The 21875-nt window shown below is 39.8% G+C and overlaps 1 protein-coding gene across 2 annotated transcripts in view; it reads right to left on the bottom strand.

The window, feature by feature from the left end:
• LOC103382815 (round spermatid basic protein 1-like protein) overlaps window positions 1-21875 on the bottom strand; it is a 34903-nt gene that overhangs the window by 5929 nt on the left and 7099 nt on the right. For both annotated transcript variants that reach the window (XM_008315743.3, XM_025057196.1), the window contains 7 exons: window positions 19397-19552; window positions 15080-15669; window positions 14827-14985; window positions 6559-6696; window positions 5017-5159; window positions 421-588; window positions 211-319 (listed from right to left, as the gene is read on the bottom strand). In XM_008315743.3, coding sequence (XP_008313965.1) covers window positions 211-319; window positions 421-588; window positions 5017-5159; window positions 6559-6696; window positions 14827-14985; window positions 15080-15669; window positions 19397-19552 — 1463 coding nt within the window. The remainder of the gene's footprint in view (window positions 1-210; window positions 320-420; window positions 589-5016; window positions 5160-6558; window positions 6697-14826; window positions 14986-15079; window positions 15670-19396; window positions 19553-21875) is intronic.

The raw sequence follows: 21875 nt of genomic DNA, 5'->3' as shown, positions 1-21875 counted from the left end.
CATCATAGACAGAGGAAGACTTACTGTCTGCAATAAATTTATATCCCACCAGATGGCAGCCTCCAACACCATTTACCATCACACTATTGTACACCCTGAATTAGTGTTGGATGTGATGTGTTACGTCACCATGTGGGGTGATTCAGTGTCTAAATTGGTAAAAGGATGACTGGGAGGTGTGTGTGTGTGTGTGTTTATGTAATGCAGCACCTGAGACAGCGGGGGTTCATACAAGTCCAACTGCAGCCTCTGAACGACATAATTGAAATCCCCCGCATGAAAACACACAACGTCTTTGGTTACACGAGCAGGTTTAGAGCTGAAGGCGAGACACAGGGAGCAAACAGTCATGTGGATGTGTACACAACACTCACGGTGCTTTGACAACGGCATATGATCACGTGCTGCTCGACTGCCTACCCGTCTCCACACACGGCCTTCAGCACCCCAACAGCAGCCGTGGTCGTACGCTCAAAGCCCTGGCCGATGTGATCTGCGTGGGCACGTGTCCGGTCCTCAAACATCATCTCCCGGGGCTCACTGGTCCTGGGCAGAGACTGCATCAGGTTCTTCACCTCGTTGGTGGAGCTGCAGGAGGACAGATAAGATCACTCCATCAGGGGGAGAGAGTGGAAGAAATTTACTGCTCAGCAGCTCATTCAGCAGCAGGAGAGAGTTGTCACTGAGCTGCTCCCTTTTTATTTACGTCCGCAGTCTCCTGACGGTGGTGCCTTTTACAGCAGCACATCTTTCTCGACTGGTGTGTTACAGCCAACCACAATATATAACACCACGAGCAGAGGGTGAACAAAGAGACTGCAGATGAACCTGGACGAGTGAGGACACTGTAAAAACACACTGCGGTACATTTACACACAATGTATATCACTGCACAGCTGCATTAAGTTAGTGGTGCATTAACTCATTTATTTGACCATATACTAATACGTAATTTAAATATAGACTGAATGGTTTGGTATTGAAATTCTTAAATTTTAATTTGAAGATTTTTGATTAGTATTTACCTGAGCAAACAACAAAGGAAGCAGAAGCGACCTACTAGTAATTCTTCAATGTAAATATATATATATATATATATATATATACACGCATACAAACATATAAGCACACAATATATAAAAATACATAAAAATATACATGTTTAAATATTCATATTCAAAACATATATGTATGCATTTGTGAAAAACAAACTGAAATAATGACAAATGTAAAATAAATAATCCCAAATTAGTAACCAATTAAAAATGGATAATATCTTTTCTAAGAAGAGGGTTTTCAAAAAAAGTTTATCATAAAAGCGTTGTTTGAAATGGTGATGATTTCTAATGCGTGTCGAAAATTAAAATTAAACTTAAACGCAGAGACGACGACAATCTTGGCTTCCTGTTTGCGCACACTGTGAAGCTAATGGATAAAAGCATAGCAAAACAAAAACCCCAACCATGTCGCCAAACAAATGGAAGCACTGCAGTCGGCTCAGTGCTGGATGAGTGAGTCACTCTGGAGCTACAGTCGGATCCAAACAAGAGGAAAAACACATGAACAGTCTGCGAGAGATTCTTCTACAAGAGTGAAACGCACACACACACATTCAGACGCAGATACAGACACAGCAGGAGTGTGACTGACTGAGCTGAACACTGGGTTGTGCATTCATTCATTCAGAGATAAGAGATGAGAGACAGGAGGAAGAAACAGCGGAAAGAAAGTCTGCTGCTGCCGGTGGTGGAGTGGGGGTTAAAATCTGTGTGCACACACACACACACTCCCTCACCAACACACACAGAGCTCTGGGCTTGTGCGTCTGAGCTGACTGCAGGATGACAGTAATGAATGTAAAACAAAAAAAAAATCAGTAGAATAAAGGAAGCTGTTGGGAAAAGCAGTGCTGAACCTGCACATCTACAGCAGTTTCTTTTCAACTTCAGCTTTTACTGCGACTCATCAACTGTGAGGTGCTTTTGTTCTGTCTCAGTGTGTGTGCGTGAGCAGAGGTAACAGTCACAGATTCATGCACATTTATGATGAGATAAACTGGGAGGAGGGGGAGGAACAGATAGCAGCGGTATGTAGAAAATACGATGGAGGAGAACGGTGAGAGGGGGATGTAAGGAGGAGTAGAGCAGACAGACGTACAGCAGGGAGGAGAAACACCTCCTAATATTTATGCTACAGAGAGAGAACATTCGTCCCTTTTTACACGTATGTTTAAATAATCATCTGACGGCTGCTGTGATTATTTTTAAATTAGGAATTGTTTGTGTTTTTAGACCAACTTTAACTAAAATGTGTATTAAACACAAACATACAAATGACAAAGCAACAAGTGAATGTACTGTATGAATAAACATGACCTCATAAGCTCAGGCTCAAGGTTATGGGATATCAACGTGTAATACTACCGTATTTTCCGGATTATAAGTCATACTTTTCTTCATTCTTTGGCTGATCGGACTATAAGTCGTACTTTTTTTCATTCTTTGGCTGGGTTGCGACTTATACTGAAGTGCAACTTATATATTAAAATATATAATTTCACGTTTGTTATTGTCACACTGACAGCCACTAGAGGGCACTGGTACAACTAATATGTGTTTTTTTTCTCTTCTATTTCTTCATTATGGCTTTTTTTGCCTGGTGAGAGTTATCGTCTGGAAAATACATGCTAGTACTATTACTATTATTATTTACTAAATAGGAATAACTAGAACAACACAAGGAATAATAACCACCACCATCATCATCAACATCAACAGAGGCAGGGAGAGTGCAGCAATGACTTACAGTCCTAGGAAAAAATGGCAACATTACAGCACAACACCTTCAACCAAATCCAAATACCACTAATTGAAACGCAGCAAAGTAATTCCAGCTGACACCTACAGCCGCCTTAACTTACTTTATGACAGTCATAGAGCTAACTCACTAACCGTAGAACAATTAGGCGACACCCCAGCACAGTCTACTGTGCAGAAGTGATGATGCCATTGGCTACAGCACAGACCCAGAGTCACGATCAACATAATTCAGTGAGAAGCGTGGGAATATATTTTTAGTCCCGTCTTGGGAGCAGATGGAACTTAAACTAGAATATTATTATATTTCATTATATATACTTTTTGTGAGATCTTTGTTTGGTGCCGTGGGGTTTTGTCTGATGATGTATGTGTGCTGTGGTTAAAAAGGGTTGGGAAACACTGTTTTAAAATGCTGCAGTTGGGTGACAGCGCTCTGGACAGGTATCATTCCAGAGTTCTGGATTTTTTTTTTCAAAACAGAACTGCTGCGTATTGATTTCCTCTCTGGAAACTTTTAAAGCAGGAAGAGCTTGTTCTGTATCAGGCCTCCATCCTGTTCCCAGGCCAAGGCTGCTGCTCTCACTGTGCAATTATTGTCAGTTTCCAGAAAAGCAACGCTTGGGCAATAAAAACTGAAATATTTTTGGTTTATTCTCATCGTCCGGCCACTATAATCACAGCTGAATTCTCAGACTCTGAGACTCTCGGTGCAACCTTTTGACAAAAACTGGCAGTAAAATGTTTGCCACAGTAAAACAGTCAAACTGCAGACAAGATCGTTGAAACTGGGAAAGACTCATGTCTTCCTCCCTCCTTTTCTGTCTCTATTTGTTTGTTTCCTTTGCTGTGCACACACAAACACAAATAAAAACTACTCATGCCACTTTGACATATTTATATCCCAAACTTATTTCTGTTCCTTCAGACAGAAACAGCACTTAAATAAACCCACCTCACAGAGAGAAGAGAGGTCACAGAGAGGAAACACGTGACAGGCAGGCTGACGGTGTAGATTTTTTTAAGAGGTATCATGAGGAAAGAGACAGAGAAAACAATCAAAATTGGAAAAAGCGGAGGTGGGGGGAAAAAGGGAAAGATTTATGAGAAGAATCAAAGTGACAGGCTGAGTGGAGATAAAAGGGAGGAAATGGTGACAGAAGTTCACCTCGGCGTCTGAATGTCAAATTATAACAAAAGTGATGAGATGAGAGGGGACGTTAAAAGGAAGACGAGAGCATCACAACAGAATCACAGATAAAACGGCTTCTTTCAGCTCCGGCTGTTACACAAGTGTTTCTGACATTAAGCCACACAGACGTGCACACACACACACACTGTGCTGCTTTGCTTCATTTTACCCAATTTTTCAAGACCTTCCCCTGAAATGATAGCTGACCAATCACAGCACAAACGTTTACCAACAACAACTAAGTTAGAAACTTTCTTAGTCTTTGTATTTATTTTCTATATTTTTAGGAACATCATGGCAAAGAGAGAGAGAGAGAGAGAGAGAGGCCAAAAAAGCACTCAGATATCTCTATCGCCGCCTTTCTATAAGTACGACTATTGTCAAGCCCCCATCAGGTCAGGATATTGAAAAAAAGAAATAAAATTACAATTCTTGTTTCACCCAATGTTGCCATTGCTTTGCAATATACTGCTTGTAATGCTAACTGCTAAGTCTCTTTTCAGGAAATAGACAATAAAAAACATATTTCCATCCATGCATGTTAGAATTAGGTCGTTCAATCAGCACAAAAACAAAAAGTGAAGTAAATGAGTGGGGAAAATGTTAGTGTTGTGTCAGACGTTTGGCTGGCTGCCATGTGAAGCAGCGTCTGATGTGGACTGTGTATTAAAACAGCGATGATCTCATCTCATCCAGGCAAAGCAACACAGGCAGCTTGTGCACACACACACACACACACACACACACACTCACATCACTCCTATCATTGTCTGACACTCTGTGTATACAACAATGACACAGCGACAGAGATGGAGACACTGTCTCACCCAGCTGCCGGTCGACATTAGTGAAGGGGAGGGCTTCAGATGCAGCAGTGCGTTTGGTTACTTTTGGTTTTTATAAATTTAAGACTCTGTGCCATAGAACTGTTTACAGAAAACTCAAAACACTGGCCTTATTTTAACCAAGTGTGTTTACACTGCGTGGAGTTAATTGTAGCCTACTCACCGCCTTCGTTTAAAAGGAGACTTTGGTATATCAGCCACAGGTATCATCTGTTCTCCCGGTCTGACCCACATTATGGGCCCGTCGTCACTCTCCGTTGGACTCATGTGACTCAGACTGGAGAGCGTTCCCCACGGAAGTGTCCTCTGAAGTCGCCGGGTACAGAAAGAAAAGAGGAGAGGAGGGGGTTTAACCAAAGCCATGTGTAAACTGTCAGCTGATTTTAATATTGCCTATTTATTCCAGAACGAACACAAATCACAGCCGAACCTCTTCACCACAGGAAGGACGGGAAGAGTGAGGTGATGAGTTGTTTTTGTAATATTCAGAAAACAACAAGATTCCTTCACACAGGCGTGTCAGGGATTTTCTGAGCACCACGGAAAAACACAGTTGTCGGGGCTTCACAGGGTGTTTAAAAGACTCTTCAAGGACACATGCTTTAAATATTTTGTGAAAATGAATTTGAAGCTGTATCAAAACCTCTGCCACAGCACTCACAGCTTCCTCTCTGCCTGGCAGCACTGAGAATATTAGGTGTGGTGATGTTCTGCCATCTGTTGGGTTTTGTTTTTTTGGTTGTTGTTTTTTCAGCCAAGAGGCAGAGATATGTTTTTATAGTGTGGGCATCAGACCATAAGTGACCAAAATCTGGCTCAGTGGCTAATTTTGACACTTGGATCTATGATGTTTTCAGCCCTTTAAAATATGTTTTTGACCTTTCTTTTCTTTTGGGGATTTTTTTTTTTTACAATATTTTCTGGCTAATGGCCACACTAACTTAGTTACTATCTAAATTTCATATTTTTTGCTAGCGTCTAGCAAATCAATTTTTTTACATACAACTATTCTTTGTAATTTCTGCCATAACCTTTATTAACTATTTATTGGTTTAATATATGTTTCAGGTTACCCTTAGGTTAAAATATGAGTTAACATTGCAGTTTCTGTATACGTTTGTTTCACTAGCAAAGCTATCAGAAAAAACAACAGCAAAACAAAGTCTTAATTTAACATTTAAATATATAAAATACCTGCCTTAAAAGTCAAATCAAAGTGTTATTAATTCAAACAAATGTTAAAGTGAACCTTTTGTACATTTTGTCTAAATCAGGGACGAAGACAAAAGGAATAAAGACAGATAAAATACCCCAAGCCAATCTAATGCAAATGAACCATCTCTGTATTCACAGTGTAAAACTGTGCAAGCATCTTAAAAAGAGTAATTTTTCCAGTGATGATTCTTCCACACAAAGGAACATATTCTCCCATTACCATTAAAATTGCAGGCGTAACATTTTTTAAGGTCATTTGCACATAAACCACCTGCCTCAAACACTCATCGTGAACCACTTTCTGTGTAAATTCTCTGCTGATGGCTGCTTTTAATACAGAATGTGTTTCTATCTGTTCTAGGAAATAAATTCAGGGTTTTACAAAAAGTAGAGGGAAAAAAAAATCATTTCAGCTGTCAGCGCTTCCATTATGCTTCTTTGTGCCGTGCAGCTTTTTCATATTTCTGTCATTCATCCCGTCCTGACTCACCTTCAGGAAGGGTGACTCCTCAAGCATGCCCAAGAATTCTGGGAAGTAGCTGCCCACCTCCTCGTCCACAGCTCCCACCAGGCTGATCTGCCTCATGGCTCCGGCTCGATATGTGCCGTGACTGTACGTCTTCTTCACCTTTAAGAACCAAAACGGGAAAATGTTTTAATGTAGAAATAAAATCACCTTTCAAACAAACTATAGCTGCTAAAAATGTTTCTTTATTAATTTAAAAAATACTTTTATAGTTTATGTTATTTTAAATAGTAGACGAGACCACATAATTTAGGGTCTAAAAATTCAGCAAACACTGTATAGGTATTTGGTGTAGTTTTATTTTTTAATTACACAAGAGACCCCCCAAAGTGGTCCTACATTTTTTTGGTTGTTAACACCATTTGACAGGCTGTCATGAGCAGAGGATTTTCATGTTGTAATAAATGAATTTATCAAACTCGATACACTCTTTTCAAAAGAACACAAAAAGAGTTCTGTCCCAAGGAATGATTTTTAAACAGCAGCTATTTAAGCCTGTTTACAATGGAACAGTCCTGGTTCCCAAACCAAACACTGAAGCAGGTGAGACCTTAACAGTAAAAGAAAAAAAAAGAAAAAAATTTCAGAGACTCACAAATACTTACTCATATTTTTGTTCTGCAAACTTTTATGTTAACAGTAAATACTTCAAAATAAGATGTAGAGAAAAAAAAAACAGGCTGGTTTTACTGAAACACCGATGTTCTATAAAAACCTAGAGAGTGATCTGTGGAGACAACTTCTTCTCTTCAAGTGCTTTGAGACGATCCCTGACTTTTATTTATCTTTGACGCCCGCCAGGAGAGACTATAATAATCTTTTCTTATAACGGCTGCATATTTTTAAACCTGTAATTTAAGGACGTATAATAAAATCTGCTTTGGCAGCAGGATGATATAAAATGCCAGGTAGCACCGAGGTTCCTAAATATACATCGAGTTGATTAGCAGAGCCAGTCTCCATCAGTGGGCCTCTGAGTAAAGTGTTTTTATTAATAACTGAGGATGTTTGGAATTCTGTATACAAAGACAGGACGGACAAAAATCATCACCAGGCATCAAAACAGACAGTGTGTGTGTGTGTGTGTGTTGGCAGTTTCACTAGATCTCTGCTCCTCTGGCGTGACTCAACAGCCTGTTTGGTGCTCTTTACTTGGCTGACTGAACGTGTGTGTGTGTTTAAGTGTGTGTGTCCAAACCGTCTACCATACCCCAGGCCCTCAAAAGTGTCTTTGTGGCAGCATGTGGTCAAGGATGTTGCCTGTGTGTGTGTGTGTGTTAGTTTCAGCCATATCCTTGGCTGCAGCCTCCAGTGAGTCATCTTGACAACAAGTTGGACGTAAAGAAAAGATGGGGAAGAAGAAGAGAGAATATATTGTAATTGGGAGACAGATGGAGAGGAGTGGAGAAAAGTTTATTAACACAAGCTGTAAAAGAAGGAGAAACAAATGTGGAAAATAAAGGGTGGAAAAAAGTGAAAGGGACTAAATAGGCCGGAGTGTTAACAGCAGTTTTTTTAAGGTTAACAGATGGTAAAGATATCAAAAGACAAATAGAGGGTGAGAAGAGAGGGAGGTTACAGGACAGCGGGAAGGAAGGGAGGAAGTATGAAGACAGAAACTGGAGTTTGATTTGATGGATCGAGTCGAAAAAAGGACTTGGAACACTGCTCACCTCCTTGAGCAAGGCAGTAAATCGTCAAAGCTAGCCAGCTCTCAGATGTGTGTTTGGACATGTGTGTGAGAATCAGCCGTTTCCCAGTGAGTGAAAATGACATACGAAGTGGGTTTTTTTTTTCAATCCAGATGTGTGGTTCTGGTGGAACTGGCTGGCTAATTAGTAGCGATTGGCCATAAAAGGCTGAGTTATCTGGGTCAACAACAGGGAAATGTTGAGATGAGAGAGAGAGAGAACTCTTCAAAAGACTGGATTAATAATGATAAATGATGAAAAAATGTCAGCATTGATGCCAAAGAATAAGAACACAGATTTGTGTGTTTTGGAAGAATCCAGTCAATCGTGAATAATTATTTTCTAAATAAAAGGGAAAGGAAGTCACATGAATTTAGATCATCATTTTGCCATATGCACTGGGCCATTGGTATAGGAGTATACGTGCAGAAATTAAACAGAACATAATTTACATCTAAACAGGATGCAGAAGTTTCCAGTGGGCTGCAATGTACATTAGGTTGTAGGGTCAAAAATCCATGCTGTTAACTAACATTCAAAACCATCTCAATGATTCAATATCAACAGGGTTTAACAAAAGCCCTAAAATGTATATATAAGTACAAAGGCTTTCAACACAAACATTTCTCAATGATTCAATATCAACAGGGTTTAATAAAAGCCCTAAAATGTATATACAACTACAAAGGCTTTCAACACAACAAATTGAAACCCACACTCTGACATGTGTAGAATCCATTTTAGGGACTTAGACCTTTTATACTGGTCTGACAGGGGGTTCACATAGAAAACTGCAACGTGAACGACCATGCAAATAAAAGAAGAAAAAAGTTATCGGATCTTAGAAAACAGCCGAATTTAGCAAAAAGACATATAGTCTGGTTGTGGTTATTTTAAAAATATTAGGATTACTACACTAGACACTCAGATTAAAAGTACCATGCGCTACCGACTGAGCTTTCCAGGCCCCAAGCTAGCCACATGGAACTGCTTTCTTTGTGCTGCTTCACTATACTGTAATATCTTTTCCCCTCCCTGCTAAAATTACAGTACAATGTGTTTGCCGAGGTCACGGTCCCTTCCTGTCCAAACACAGAGCTGGCTGCAGTTGATATAATCCTCATGCTCCTACTCTGTATCTCTGCTTTAAAGTGGCCCGGACTCTGTTGGACACACCGTGGTGTGTGGTGATAAATATAAACAAAAATAAATCACATTATCTCCACTGCATCTGTGCCGACACTGAAAGATGAGGAAGAGTGGATGCGTGAAACTGGAGCGCAACTTCAAACAGTCTGCTTGAATCAATAACCTGGATACAAAGTGTATTGTGTGCAAACAAATGCTCTGATGTTTACAAGTTTTCTGTCTGGTTGGTTTTTTTTTTCTCTTCTCCACTAAGACTGAGAAAGTCGAGTCTGTATACGTTCTGCTCCGTGCATAATCACCAACGTTTGTGTATTGTCTGTTTGTGTGAGATTCAGGTGCATCATTTAAATGCAAAGTAACCCCCACAGAGTTTACAAAGCGAACATCCTTCCAGGAAGACTAGGAGAATAAACAAACGCCACTGCTGCTGCTTCAAATAAACAGATTAATTAAACTGTCAGTGATTCTTTCTTTCTATGTATCGTTCCGACTCTCGCTCTCTCCGAAGAGCAAACAAAAAGAAATGCAAAACATTGACAAAGGTCCTCTGAGCTTTACTGTTAAAGATCTTCCAGTATTTCGTCAACACCAACTTTAGGTCCAGCTACAGTCACTGCTCCTTGGACCGTTTATTTGGACGACTGTCCTTGTCCCACTTTACAAGGGCCGTGAGGGAATTGATTTATTTGCAGAGATACATCTAAGTCTCCCAAGATGAATGTTGACTCTCTCTCTTCCTTTAGCCTCTATACGTTTCTGCTTGGTCCATTAGGTTTTTAGCAAGTAAGCCACTGGCAAGTGCTGAATATACAGTACTTTCTTGTCAGTCTATCTATCACAGTCTATTCTGTACATCTACAACAGGGGTGTCAAACCCATTCTGGTTCACATACAACCTAATCAACTGCACCGGACTAGTACAATAACATAAATAACAATAACTCCATGTTTTTCCTCTGTTTTCATTCGAAGAAGTACAAGTATATTTAATATTTATTATTATTTATTTATATTTAATAAAATATAATTTTACAAAAAAACATCCAGAATATGAAGTGTTTGTGTATTTTTAAAATTCATCTAGCGGGCCCATTTTGGCCCGCGGGCCTTATGTTTCACACACGGATCTACATAACTCTATTGCTTTCATGAATGTAGAGGGCTGGTTTTAATGAGGACTTCGACCAAATGAGTTGTGACTTGACGTGGCATTGACCCTATCAAATGACTTGTCTGCTTTTTTGCCAATGAAACTAAAGCAACAACATAAGAATCCACAAAACAAGTTGGCTATTTTTAATGCTGCCTTGACTGAGTCTTTCAGCCGCTACTCCTGCAACATAAATTGAAATCTTCCTCTTCCTCGGGGATTAACAAGGAGCGTTTATGTCCCGTGTGTAAGAAGCAAAAGGGAAACAGGCAGAAACGTGATAGACTTCCTCCGAGCTGTTCTCTTTATGATGTGCCTATGCTTCAGCAACCACTGCATGTAAACAGACACCACACAAGTAAATGTGTGAGAGCAAATTATTCACAGCACAATCATTTCATACCTTTTGGAGCCAGAGACATAGTGAGACAACATATGGAGCAGAAACTCCAGAAACAAATCTGTGAAAATAACAAGAAAAGCTCGAACTAAATTTGCCTGCATCTCATTTCATATTCTGTTAATTTCCCAACATGACAAATCCACATAATTATATCTAATTACCATGACTGTCATCTCTCCTCTCCTCAGTCCCTCTGTTTGGTTGAAATTAGTTTTTTTTTTTTTTTATAAGAAATGAACAAACTCCCTTTCTACTTCTGATAGCAGATTATCCCCCCGTCTCTCTGTGCCTGTCAGCCTCCACATCTCCTCCTCTGCCTCTTCCCTGTTAATCCTCACATCCCCACTGGGAACTCTATTAGATGAAGCCTTTATCTTTAATGCTCTCTTTTCCGTCTCTGTCTCACCCATTTGTAAATTTCCAAAACAACTCGATTCACCTGCTCTCGCTCACTGCCTGAACCTCCCGGTATAAATTTTGCTATAAAAATTGCTAATCCATGAACTCTTGCTGACCTCTGTGTATCTCTCCGCTACTTCCTCTCTTTCCCATGTTACGTCCTCTCAGTCTGTGCTTGTGCTTTTAGTCTCTCATGTAGATAATACAACAGCAAGGCTATTGGCTTTTGACTGTTCCCCTAAAACCTGATGACACAACCTTTCACTTAAAGCAAATCAATGAAACGGTCCCATATGGTTTAAATTAGTGGTTCTCAAACTGTTGTACGCGTACCACCAGTGGAGCGCTCTCTAGTGGTACGTGGGGAAAATTCATATTTTCACATTTACATTTTCAATTGAATAAATCTGAAACATAACATGCACAATTAATTCAACATTTAGAAAAAATGTGTAGCTACTTGTGAGATTATTAAAAAAAGGATGTCTGGTATTTTTATTTATTTACTTGATTTTGCTGCAGTGCAAGTCTGTTGCTCACGTAAGCACAGGCAGCACGGAATCATGGGATCACTTGCAAGTTGAACGTGGAACGAGCAGGGGAATTCTAATGTTGGTCATCGTGGTGGTACTCAGAGAGCTCAATGTTTTCTCAGGTGGTACAGGGTATAAACAGTTTAAAAACCAAATTAATTTAGTTTAATAAGGGCCCTAAAGCTGAACAATGAAATGGTGCAGATTCCAAGTACACTTGTCAAATTAAACCGCACCACACCCTGGTTTTCAACAACTCTTAATGGAGCCAGATCTGTCTGTAACCTTGAGTGTGGATGTGAGCGGCAGATTAACGCAGCAGCGAAACTCTGCGGTCCATATGTTTGGCACGGCGTTCATCCTCCGATGTCGGAACTGCATTATTACAACCCGGGACCAAATTACCGCACTGTCCAAGCAGCCTGGCACATGGTATATTGTCCTGTCGAGCTGTACGTGCTCTGAGAAAATGAAGTGCTGTGATCGCCCATAATCCTCACCGACGGAAGACGCCTTCAGTCAGGTGCCAAATATAAATCACTGGCACGTACAAAACACCGACAGTGTGATCATCACACGTGGTCGCACACTCACACTTTTATCTATTTCAGTGTGTGAGGCACATATGTATTGACACACTTGTGTAAACGCACACGCACACACACAGAAACCTGCCAGGTCCTCTCTGGTCATTTATGACCAGAGGACAGACATACAAGGAAGCAGAGACATAAATGCGCACAAAAAACCCATCAATCTGTGGGAGTGTGTGCCTGTGTATGTATCAGTGGGCACACTTTATCTATAAGTGTGTGTGCGCGTGTGTGTGTTTCTACTCCAAGGTCAATGCTGAAAGCTGGAAGACGGGGCGGGGGAAGAAATTAACAAGACCAGTGGACAATGACGTAAGCTCCACAAAGAAACACTACTCTTAAAGGGACAGAACAGGACACAGGTTTGACAGGAAATCCAATTAAGGGGGAAATGTGTAATTAATCAGTATAATTAATTCACAGTCAGACAGAAACCAAGCGTGTGTTTGTGGAGGCAAAATAGACAAAAACACATGGTTGTTGTGATATAACATTTCATTAGAATGAAGGGAGAAAATAGCTTTAAAGGAGGATCATTCAACCATAAAACTACTCTATAGAAACACACAAATACACGGCCATTCAGTATCTCAGTACAACACCACACAGGAAGTTGGAGGCAACAAAAGGCTTTTTTTCACGAGTCAACTACAGATATGGGACGACTTTAAATGACGGGGTCACGACGGCAGCTGGGGAGAAAACACACGGTCCATAAACAGTAGACACCACCAGTTGTTCCAAAGACGGTGACCTCAGGTTTGGGTCAGAAGCATCATAACCTCATGTGCTCAAATTACAGATGCAATGGAGAAGAGTCAAAGAGAAAAACACCTTTTGTGTGTCGGTTGTGTGTTTCTGTAGCCCTTTGTCTGCCAGAAAACAAAACATTTAAAGTATTCCTGTCAGTAATAGAAATTTGAGTCCTTTAATTCCCAAAAGAGAGCAAACAAATTGAACCGGCGCTTCAAAGCAAGCAGCAGAACTTAACTTGTGCAGTTCTACAAAATATGTTCACGATTCAACCAATACTAAAATTATAAAAAAAATATATTTTTGCTTTTTAACATGTTGTCATTGAATCTAAGAAATTAATACAATTGTAGAAAGACAGGAGAAAAAAAACGCTTTGATAGTTCTGTAATAACAAACGGTGATAGTACCTCAGTAGAGGACATTTTCAAACACAGACACCGTCTCATGTCCAGGTACTACTTTTCACCCAGTCCTATAGTAATCTGCTGCAAAAATTAATGCTGTGGCAGTTGCCAAAGAGAAACGGAAACAACATCAGTAGAAAACACCTGCTTCCACTGTCTTTGACTCCTGATATGCTTATTTTTAATAATGTGCAAAACTCCCTGGGCATTTACATTCAAAACATGAAAAGTAAACAAACAAAAAAACTAAATATTTCTGTTGAGGCATTTAATTTGAAACCAGCTCAGGCACCTGACACCATGAAACGAGTGAGCTGCTGAGTAACAACAACAAACTCAAAAGGAGGTACAACAACATCCCTCTCTCCCCCTCTCTCTCTCTCCCCCTCTCCCCCTCTCCCATTCTCTCTTCTTATAAAACAGACATGCTCCGAGGAGTTGCATCATTGTTATGAACAGCTCCTCACAAAACCGACTCTGCTTCTTAGAGTGTGACTGATCCCAACCTGCCTGAGACAGAAGCTGTTCCAGCCATTGCACAAGAGAGGAAATAGTGTCAATAATTCAGTACGGCCTTTGAATTGTGGTGTTGAAGGTAGGTTGTTTTGAAATGTTAGGGAAGTAATTGTACAATCTACTGTATTTTTTTATGTATATATATGTATATGTGTATATATATATATATATATATATATATATATATAGGTAGGATCAGAACATGAAAAATAAGATAGAATTGAAAATATAAATAAATGTCTATGTTGGACAATAACGAGAATACGAGTTATGGTAGGATTTGAAAAAAGAAAAGGTGTCATGGTAGGATAAAAACAAAATTGAGAGTCTAGCTGGGCCGGTTTGAAAACCAGAATAGGTGTTAAGGCATGGCTGAGAACAGGATTATGTGTTCATGTAGGATAAAAATAGGAATAAACAAGTACCAAGAAAACAGAAATGTGTGTCAGGACTGAAAACAAAATAAAACTAAGGGCCATAGTTTCAATGATGAGTCTGCACAACTCCAGTGATAATGAGTTTGGAAATATTGAATATGTTTAAAACCAATATATATTCCTAAATATGTGGTAGCTGAAGAACCTGATTAGTCAGATTACTTCTTCATCAGTGTGATGGTGTGATAACAAGCGACCGACCTGAGAGTAGAAATGAGCCATGGTTGTCGTCTCTATGTCCTTCTTCCCCAATATTTCCATTTTGACCGGAGCTGCTGGAAACTTGGAGGAGAAGTAGTCCAAAAAGTCAGGCAGGTAGCTGGCGTCTCCATGGACAATTCCCATCACATAATGAGCTGCCTATAAAAAAAAAGAGACAAAAAATATTTTTTTATGCTTGTTCTTTATAATTATAAGAACTGTTTTTTTTTTCCAGTGAATATCTTCACTGTACCTGGGATGAGTCCTCACTGAACACCAACGTGACAAACTCCTGAGCGAATCTCTGCCTCTGACTCGCTGAAAGAGTGGAAAGCTGCGAAGTGTGGGCGTGGGCCACCAGGGCCCCGCCATTGGGCTGGTTCTCTATGTGGATGTACGAGGCAAACTCCAGGCCAGCCATGCCGGGATAGCTGCCCTGTGGGTGCAGTTTAGTTGGAGACAGTAGTGCTGCTTTGGTAGGGGAGGGAGATGGGGAGGATAGAGCATCGGGATTGGCGTGGGGAGAGGAGTTGAAGAGGGACTTTGAGGTAAGAGCGGGCAAGAAGGAAGTGTGTGATGTTTTGTTGTTGACAGAAGAATAAACCGGGAGCGGAGTCTTAAAAGGAGACAGCGTGGAGTTGTTCATGTGATCAGTCGCCGGGGAGGACGAGGCTGGAGTTGCATTGTGGGGGAGAAGCAGGCCGGCACAGATGGTTTGGCAGGAGCGGTGGTACATCTTCACTCGTTTGTGCTTCTCCCCCTCTTTGTGTTTCTTTTTCTTTTTCTTCTTCACTTTTTTGATTTGCAGCTCCTCCAAGTTAATCTTGGCTTTCTCTTTTGCATCTGAGCAGTGACACAAAGAAAAAGAAAAAGAAATTCTGTGAGAACAAATGAATGTCCCACAATGTTAAAACCAACACAGACTGGTTCGATTTGAAAACAATTTACTTTAGAGGGAATTATATTTTTGGATGAGAAGAAATCCCTAGAACTTGTGCAATCACTTCCAGATTGTTGCAACTGATCTGACTGCACATAAATTAATTATAAAAAAAATAATAATTATATTTACATTATATACGTCACAAATAATTATATATGTTGCAATGTTATGCATTTGACTTACCCTCACACACACACACACCCCGACAAAAGCTGCTGTTTCACACACACACACACACACCCCTGACAAAAGCTGCCGTTTAAATTTCCCATTTGATCTAATGTGCATGTGCTAAATTTGGTCTCGTTCCTCGTGATTAACATGCTTATAAAAGTTTTAATTACTTAAATAAACAGGAAGTGAATAAATGGAATCATCAATGGATCAAAAGAGAGTGCTAATTACATTTAAACGTGAAAAACAAGACAAAGACGTTCTCCACAGATAATATTAATGTAATGATTATAATAATAATTAAAAACAACAACAATGTGTGTATAACATTGTTCTCACGTATTGCTCTTGTAACAGTGAACAGTAGTAATCTGTGAGAGTGAGGGAGAAACGTTTGTGTGAATGTGCAAATGTGTCTGTGGTTCCGATCTTTCACAGCCATCCTGCGAACACGTAAACATGTTTATATTTAGATTGTGTGTTTGATAGAAGTGCTGCTGACTCAGCATTAATCTCTCTTACTCTCTTACTCTCTCTCTCTCTCTCACACACACACCTATGCACAGTTCATAACCCACACATAGTCAATGCAACATAAGAGGACAATAAGAGACAGGCTGAAAACAACAGTGTGTGAGAGAGAGAGTAGAGAGAGGGAACAACACAGAGAGAGAGAGATGGTATTTGAAGCACAATGCCCAAGCTACTAATCCGGACGCTTAAACCAGAATCTCCCTCCCTCCCACCATTCTCCCGCTCTCACATATTCACATAATGTATTCTGCAGCCCTAACTTCCTAACTAACCTAACTAGCCAGTAAAAAGGCAGCACCACATGGAAAAAATGTGTAATTATTAGGTACTGCTGAAGTGAAGAAACACAAATGTCACATCATACTTGTTATAAGGAAAATAACATTTGGACATGAGTAGAACTACACACCTTATATATTTGCACTGCTCTAAAAACATATTCACAGCCCACACTTTCAGTAATAATTAGTCACTTAAGTAAGAACTGATAACATTGTGTTCTTTGCTTGGTTCTTATGTTTAAACATGACAAACTTTCCAAATGTCGTCGTCACTGATCAAATCACATTCATGTGTTCAAGCTCAACCAAACAAACAAACATGTTCACTGTCCAAAAAAAGCCCCGAGACATGACCATGACTTCAGGCCTCGACTGGGTGAAAAGGTCAAATAACTGTTCTACTCAAGTGAACAAAGGCAGAAACTGTTCTCTCTTTCTTTCTCCATCATTTTGTTTCTCCACCAACCAACAACTTTTATGGTAATTTTACTTCTAAATTCCCTTAATCCCTCTTTACTTTCAAAATGGTATAAAATTATTATTAAATGCAAAGTGATTCTTGGAATAAATAGTCCCATTGTCAATCACTAGAAAACTTTCCCTAATGTCCTAATAAAAAAATAACATTTTACCACTGCATTTATATTAATGGAACCAGGGGTCCCAAACTCCCGGTTCGGGGACTGGTGCTGGTCCGTAGGTCATTTGTAACCGGGCCGCAGTGGGACACATTGGGAAAAAAATGTACTTCAGTTTTACTAATTTACTTCATAAAAATAAACAATCCAGTCATATCTCTTTACCTTTTTAATGAAAAGATAATCTGATTTAAACTACTTACAGCACCTCCTGCAGGAGACAAGGAGGAGCAGGGGGTATTTTTTTGTTAGAGAAAACATCGTTAAATATTATGTCAAATATGAAATATTGTGACTGGCCTAACTCTCTAAACTTCTAAACATCCTACTACATACCCTGTACTCTACAAAACTAAACCCCCAGATAATGCAGTTACACTCATTGCTCTCAGGTCAAGCAGTGACTCACTGACTCCCTGGTCTTTTCCGAACTCTGCGCTCATGCTGTAAGCAGTAAGACAGAAATAGGGCACCAAATAATCCAGCTGTAATTTTTATCTGTGGCAACTGGCTACGGTTCTGGTCCACAGCCTTAGTAAGACTTTCAAATGTCACGGTGTGGTTATGACACGTCGAAACATGAAGGCCGTGAGTCCAGCTGGAGCTTTACAAGTCAATAAATCACAACAAAACACAGCATTTCAGTTTGAAAAGGTCAGGTTTTAAAGAGAAAACGTTGACAAACGACGAGCTACAGTTCAGTGGCTCGTCTCAGATTTCAGAGCATGAGAAAGAAATAAAGGGAAGGGACAAGGATGACGTCACAGTGCTCTACGAATTATTCACTACTGTCAAAAGGTTAACAGCAAACACTCCAACACATCCATAAAACTGCACACCAGCAGACAGACGTGCAGCCATAACAAATTCTGAAAAGTACCAGTAGCTATTTTACTCTGGTATTTTGGGCTTTTAATTTCTATATTTTTTTAAACTGGTATCTGTCTTATTTAATAATGACAATATAAAGAATCTACCGTATTTTACGGACTATAAAATCCGGAAAATACAGTAGATAGAAACATACAATAAAAAAAACATCTGCGTGATATAACCTTCAAAGATTCTATTTTAACATCTATGTTTCAACTTAAAACACAACACTTTGAAAATGCTTTACCATCACATTCATGATTTTATTAGGACCAGGAGGACTCTTTAGCTTGCTAACTGCTAAAACCAAGGCACTCATTTCATCCAACCTTACAGATAAACCAAATTTAAATTTTGAACATATGAATAAAACTGCCAGGCCTAAATTGACCTGTTTAATACTTATTCTCAGAAAGAAATATGCAAACAAACAGGATATGTAAATGAGGTGGATGACAGAGACCTTTTCTGTGTAAACACGGCCGGCATCGTTGTCTGCCAACCTCTGCTGTCGCAGCTCTGGTCAGCAGATGTAAACACTCACACACAACGTCAGAAGGTCACCATAAAAAAAAATCTCTGAGCTGAATTTTTCCACCTGCCGAGCAGTGTGGTGCAAAGGTCAAACCAAGGCCAGGGATCCAGTACCTGCTGTTGTGCATTGAACAACATCTACTTCCCATCCTACAGGAAAACTGCAGTACAAGGCAACAACTGAACTTCTTGGAATGGAATAATATTAAACACAAGGTTTCAATTCTATTCAAAAGGAGCTAAAACCTGATTCATGACTGTGTTTGACCGTTTAGAATGTGACAAACTCAAGGCCCGGGGGCCAAATTCAGCCCGGCAAGTCACTTTGTATGGCCCGTGGGAGCTTAAAAAGCATTTAATAAAGTCCATGCAGCACAGTTTCTTAACCTGAGGGGAACTGTATTGCTGATGTGCCCCCCCCCCGGTGAAAATGAGTGTAACACCCCTGGTGTAGAAGAACACTATCAGTGCGATGGTGTTGGAACTGTTGATCGTTCTTGACAGGTCGATAACTCGAGCCGTAATGAAAACATCCATTGATATTTGTCTCCAGTCGTTAGGATCAGATGTACAGTGTGTGATTTCCCACCAACCTTTAATGGGCTGCTTGACTTCTCCGTTTTCCCTCTTGATCTCATTCATCACTTTGTGCTTCTTCTTCTCCTTCTCTTTCTCCCTGTCTTTGACCTTCTTCTTCTCCCCCCTCTCGTCTCGCTCCCTCTCCTTCGCCTTGTCCTTGGTGAAGTGCTCTGAGGAAGTAGACGGAGGAAGAGCAATGGTTCAAGTGTCGACAGTAAAAAAAAAAGAAGAAAAAAGCATTAGAGTTCAGATGTTCTCACTCACATCTTTTCGATTTACTTCCCCGACCTTGTTAGTGAACCCTGGCCAAGAGTTTAACCCCCTGCCATTACTTTAACTTTCCTGTAATCATGTCAGTCCTTCTTCTTCAAAACCTCACCCTCCAACCCCCCCTACATTCGCCTGCAGCGAATACATCTTCACTCAACAGCCCTTAGTGTCACCTCTCATGATATTTCAGCCGTGTAATGACCTTCCAATTCCCTTTAAGACTGCAGCAGCCACTCTGCCACTTCACTTACAACCTCAGAGACGCATCCTGTCTGCAGACATCTTGTAATAACCTTCCACCATAAGTAGGTGAACACACTTACACATATTAGCAGTCCTGAATTTCTTTTTAGATTTTCAAGAAAATGTATTCGCCCTGCCAGCACTTTTACTTCTGACAATCATTTGAATGTTGGAGGAATATTAAAGATCACAGAACTGGAGAGCACTCAAATGTAACACTCACTGCAAACTGCACTGCATCAGTATCAGTCCATAAATGTAGCTATAGAGTTGTGAACACAAGAGTGTAAATGGGGCAACGACATTACATTTTAAGAAAATTTTAGAGATGAACAATATGGATTTTTTTTAAACCAATATCAATAAGTGATATTTATCTAATCCTATTGTCTCATACAGATAGAATAAGTCAATTTATTTTCTCTAACAAATGTTTGACCAGACAACCGTGACCATGAGACGTTTTTAACACTATTTTAAGATTAAATTAACTTGGTTTTTACTCTATATTTAACAGTTACAGAAATTGATCATATCCTTCAGAAACAGGAAGTAACACACCAGGAAAGGTTGGTCATCACGGTTTAACACTGAGTTTATTTTCAGAAATTGACACCCAAAGACTAAAAGACTAATTTGCAGAATTTAAGAACAACTAAACGACACGTCAGCTGCTCTATTCTTATTTTTAGTCCCTTCTCTAGAGCCACTGGGACTGAGTTGTATCAGAAGAACTAGTGCCAGGTTTTAGAGTACTTTCTAAAAAACTTTCATGAAACTATTTTTTTAGTACTATACTTCAATTTCCCAACAAGGGAGAGAAACGATTTTTTTTCCCCCACTTGAGTTTTTTCTGTTGCCTTTATTTTACTCTGCAAAAAAATTTTTTTTCTTTGAACTCTGTCAGATCTGAGTTTAAAAGGAAGCTGTGTTTTCATACTGTTCATTCTCCTGTAGATGTGGGGAGAGGGAGAGTCGACGCAATGGGGTTGGACTCACTGTTTGCAGGATCAAAGAAGGGGAAATCTTTGAAAGAAATAAAAAAAAGTAAGTGGCTTCAAGGAACAGCGTGAAAGTTAGATTTATATAGGTTCGCCTTTTCAGAATTTTATCCATCAATACCTGGACATTTTAAGCTGAAAGTTTTTATTTCTTCACTGCTATTGACCCTGGTAGTCACTCCTCTAACAGTGATGCCTCAGGATTTAACAAAGCGTTACAAGAAGCATGCAGTAAAACAGTCGGTAAAATAACCAGACAGTGTAAACAGCAGCTCCGCAGGAGACAGCCTACAAAGGAATTCACTCAGATCTTCTGCCAGATTTCCACAAAAAAAACATGTTAGGACCACGCCATTTCAATGTTAGCATTACAGGGAACATAAGTGACAGTGGCTGTCGCTGCTTTAATATAAGCTCATTTATCATAGGAGAAAGAAAAGGAGGATTTTCTTTTTAGAAAACATTATTTTTTTAAGTAGACAGAAGAAGACATTGACAGATAGCACCTAAGGGGTTTAGAAGGGCATCCCACAGCATAAAAGGTCAGAAGTTCAAAGTGGGATCTGTTCAAGAAATATGAAAGATTCTAAAAGGGCACCTGACAACATGAGCGATGCAAATAAATCAGACAAGCTTAGAAACGAAAACAGGCCTCTGGTTTTGTTTTCTGAGTTTGCGCAGGGTTTCGAAGGGGAAACAGCAGGTGGGTTTCAGTGTTCGGATGATCATAGTAGAGGCTTAAAAAAGTTGAAAAGTTAGAATCAGGCACTGTGTAAACTTTAATTATAACTGTGAAAGAAATACTGCGGAGGCAAAACCAGAAGCTCAGAGAAATCAACAGGGAGCTCTGCAAACGTGACAACTAAAAAAAATACTGCCTGTAAAACCCATTATATTACCGAGTGTTAACTTGACGAAACCTGAGGCAACACAGAGTTCACCACTGAAGCCTGGCCAGGTCTGAATGTGTGTTAGCAAT

The sequence above is a fragment of the Cynoglossus semilaevis genome, chromosome 8, assembly GCF_000523025.1.
Source record: "Cynoglossus semilaevis isolate Cse_v1.0 chromosome 8, Cse_v1.0, whole genome shotgun sequence".
Taxonomy (NCBI): Eukaryota; Metazoa; Chordata; class Actinopteri; order Pleuronectiformes; family Cynoglossidae; genus Cynoglossus; species Cynoglossus semilaevis.
This window is presented reverse-complemented; position numbering and strand designations above follow the sequence as displayed.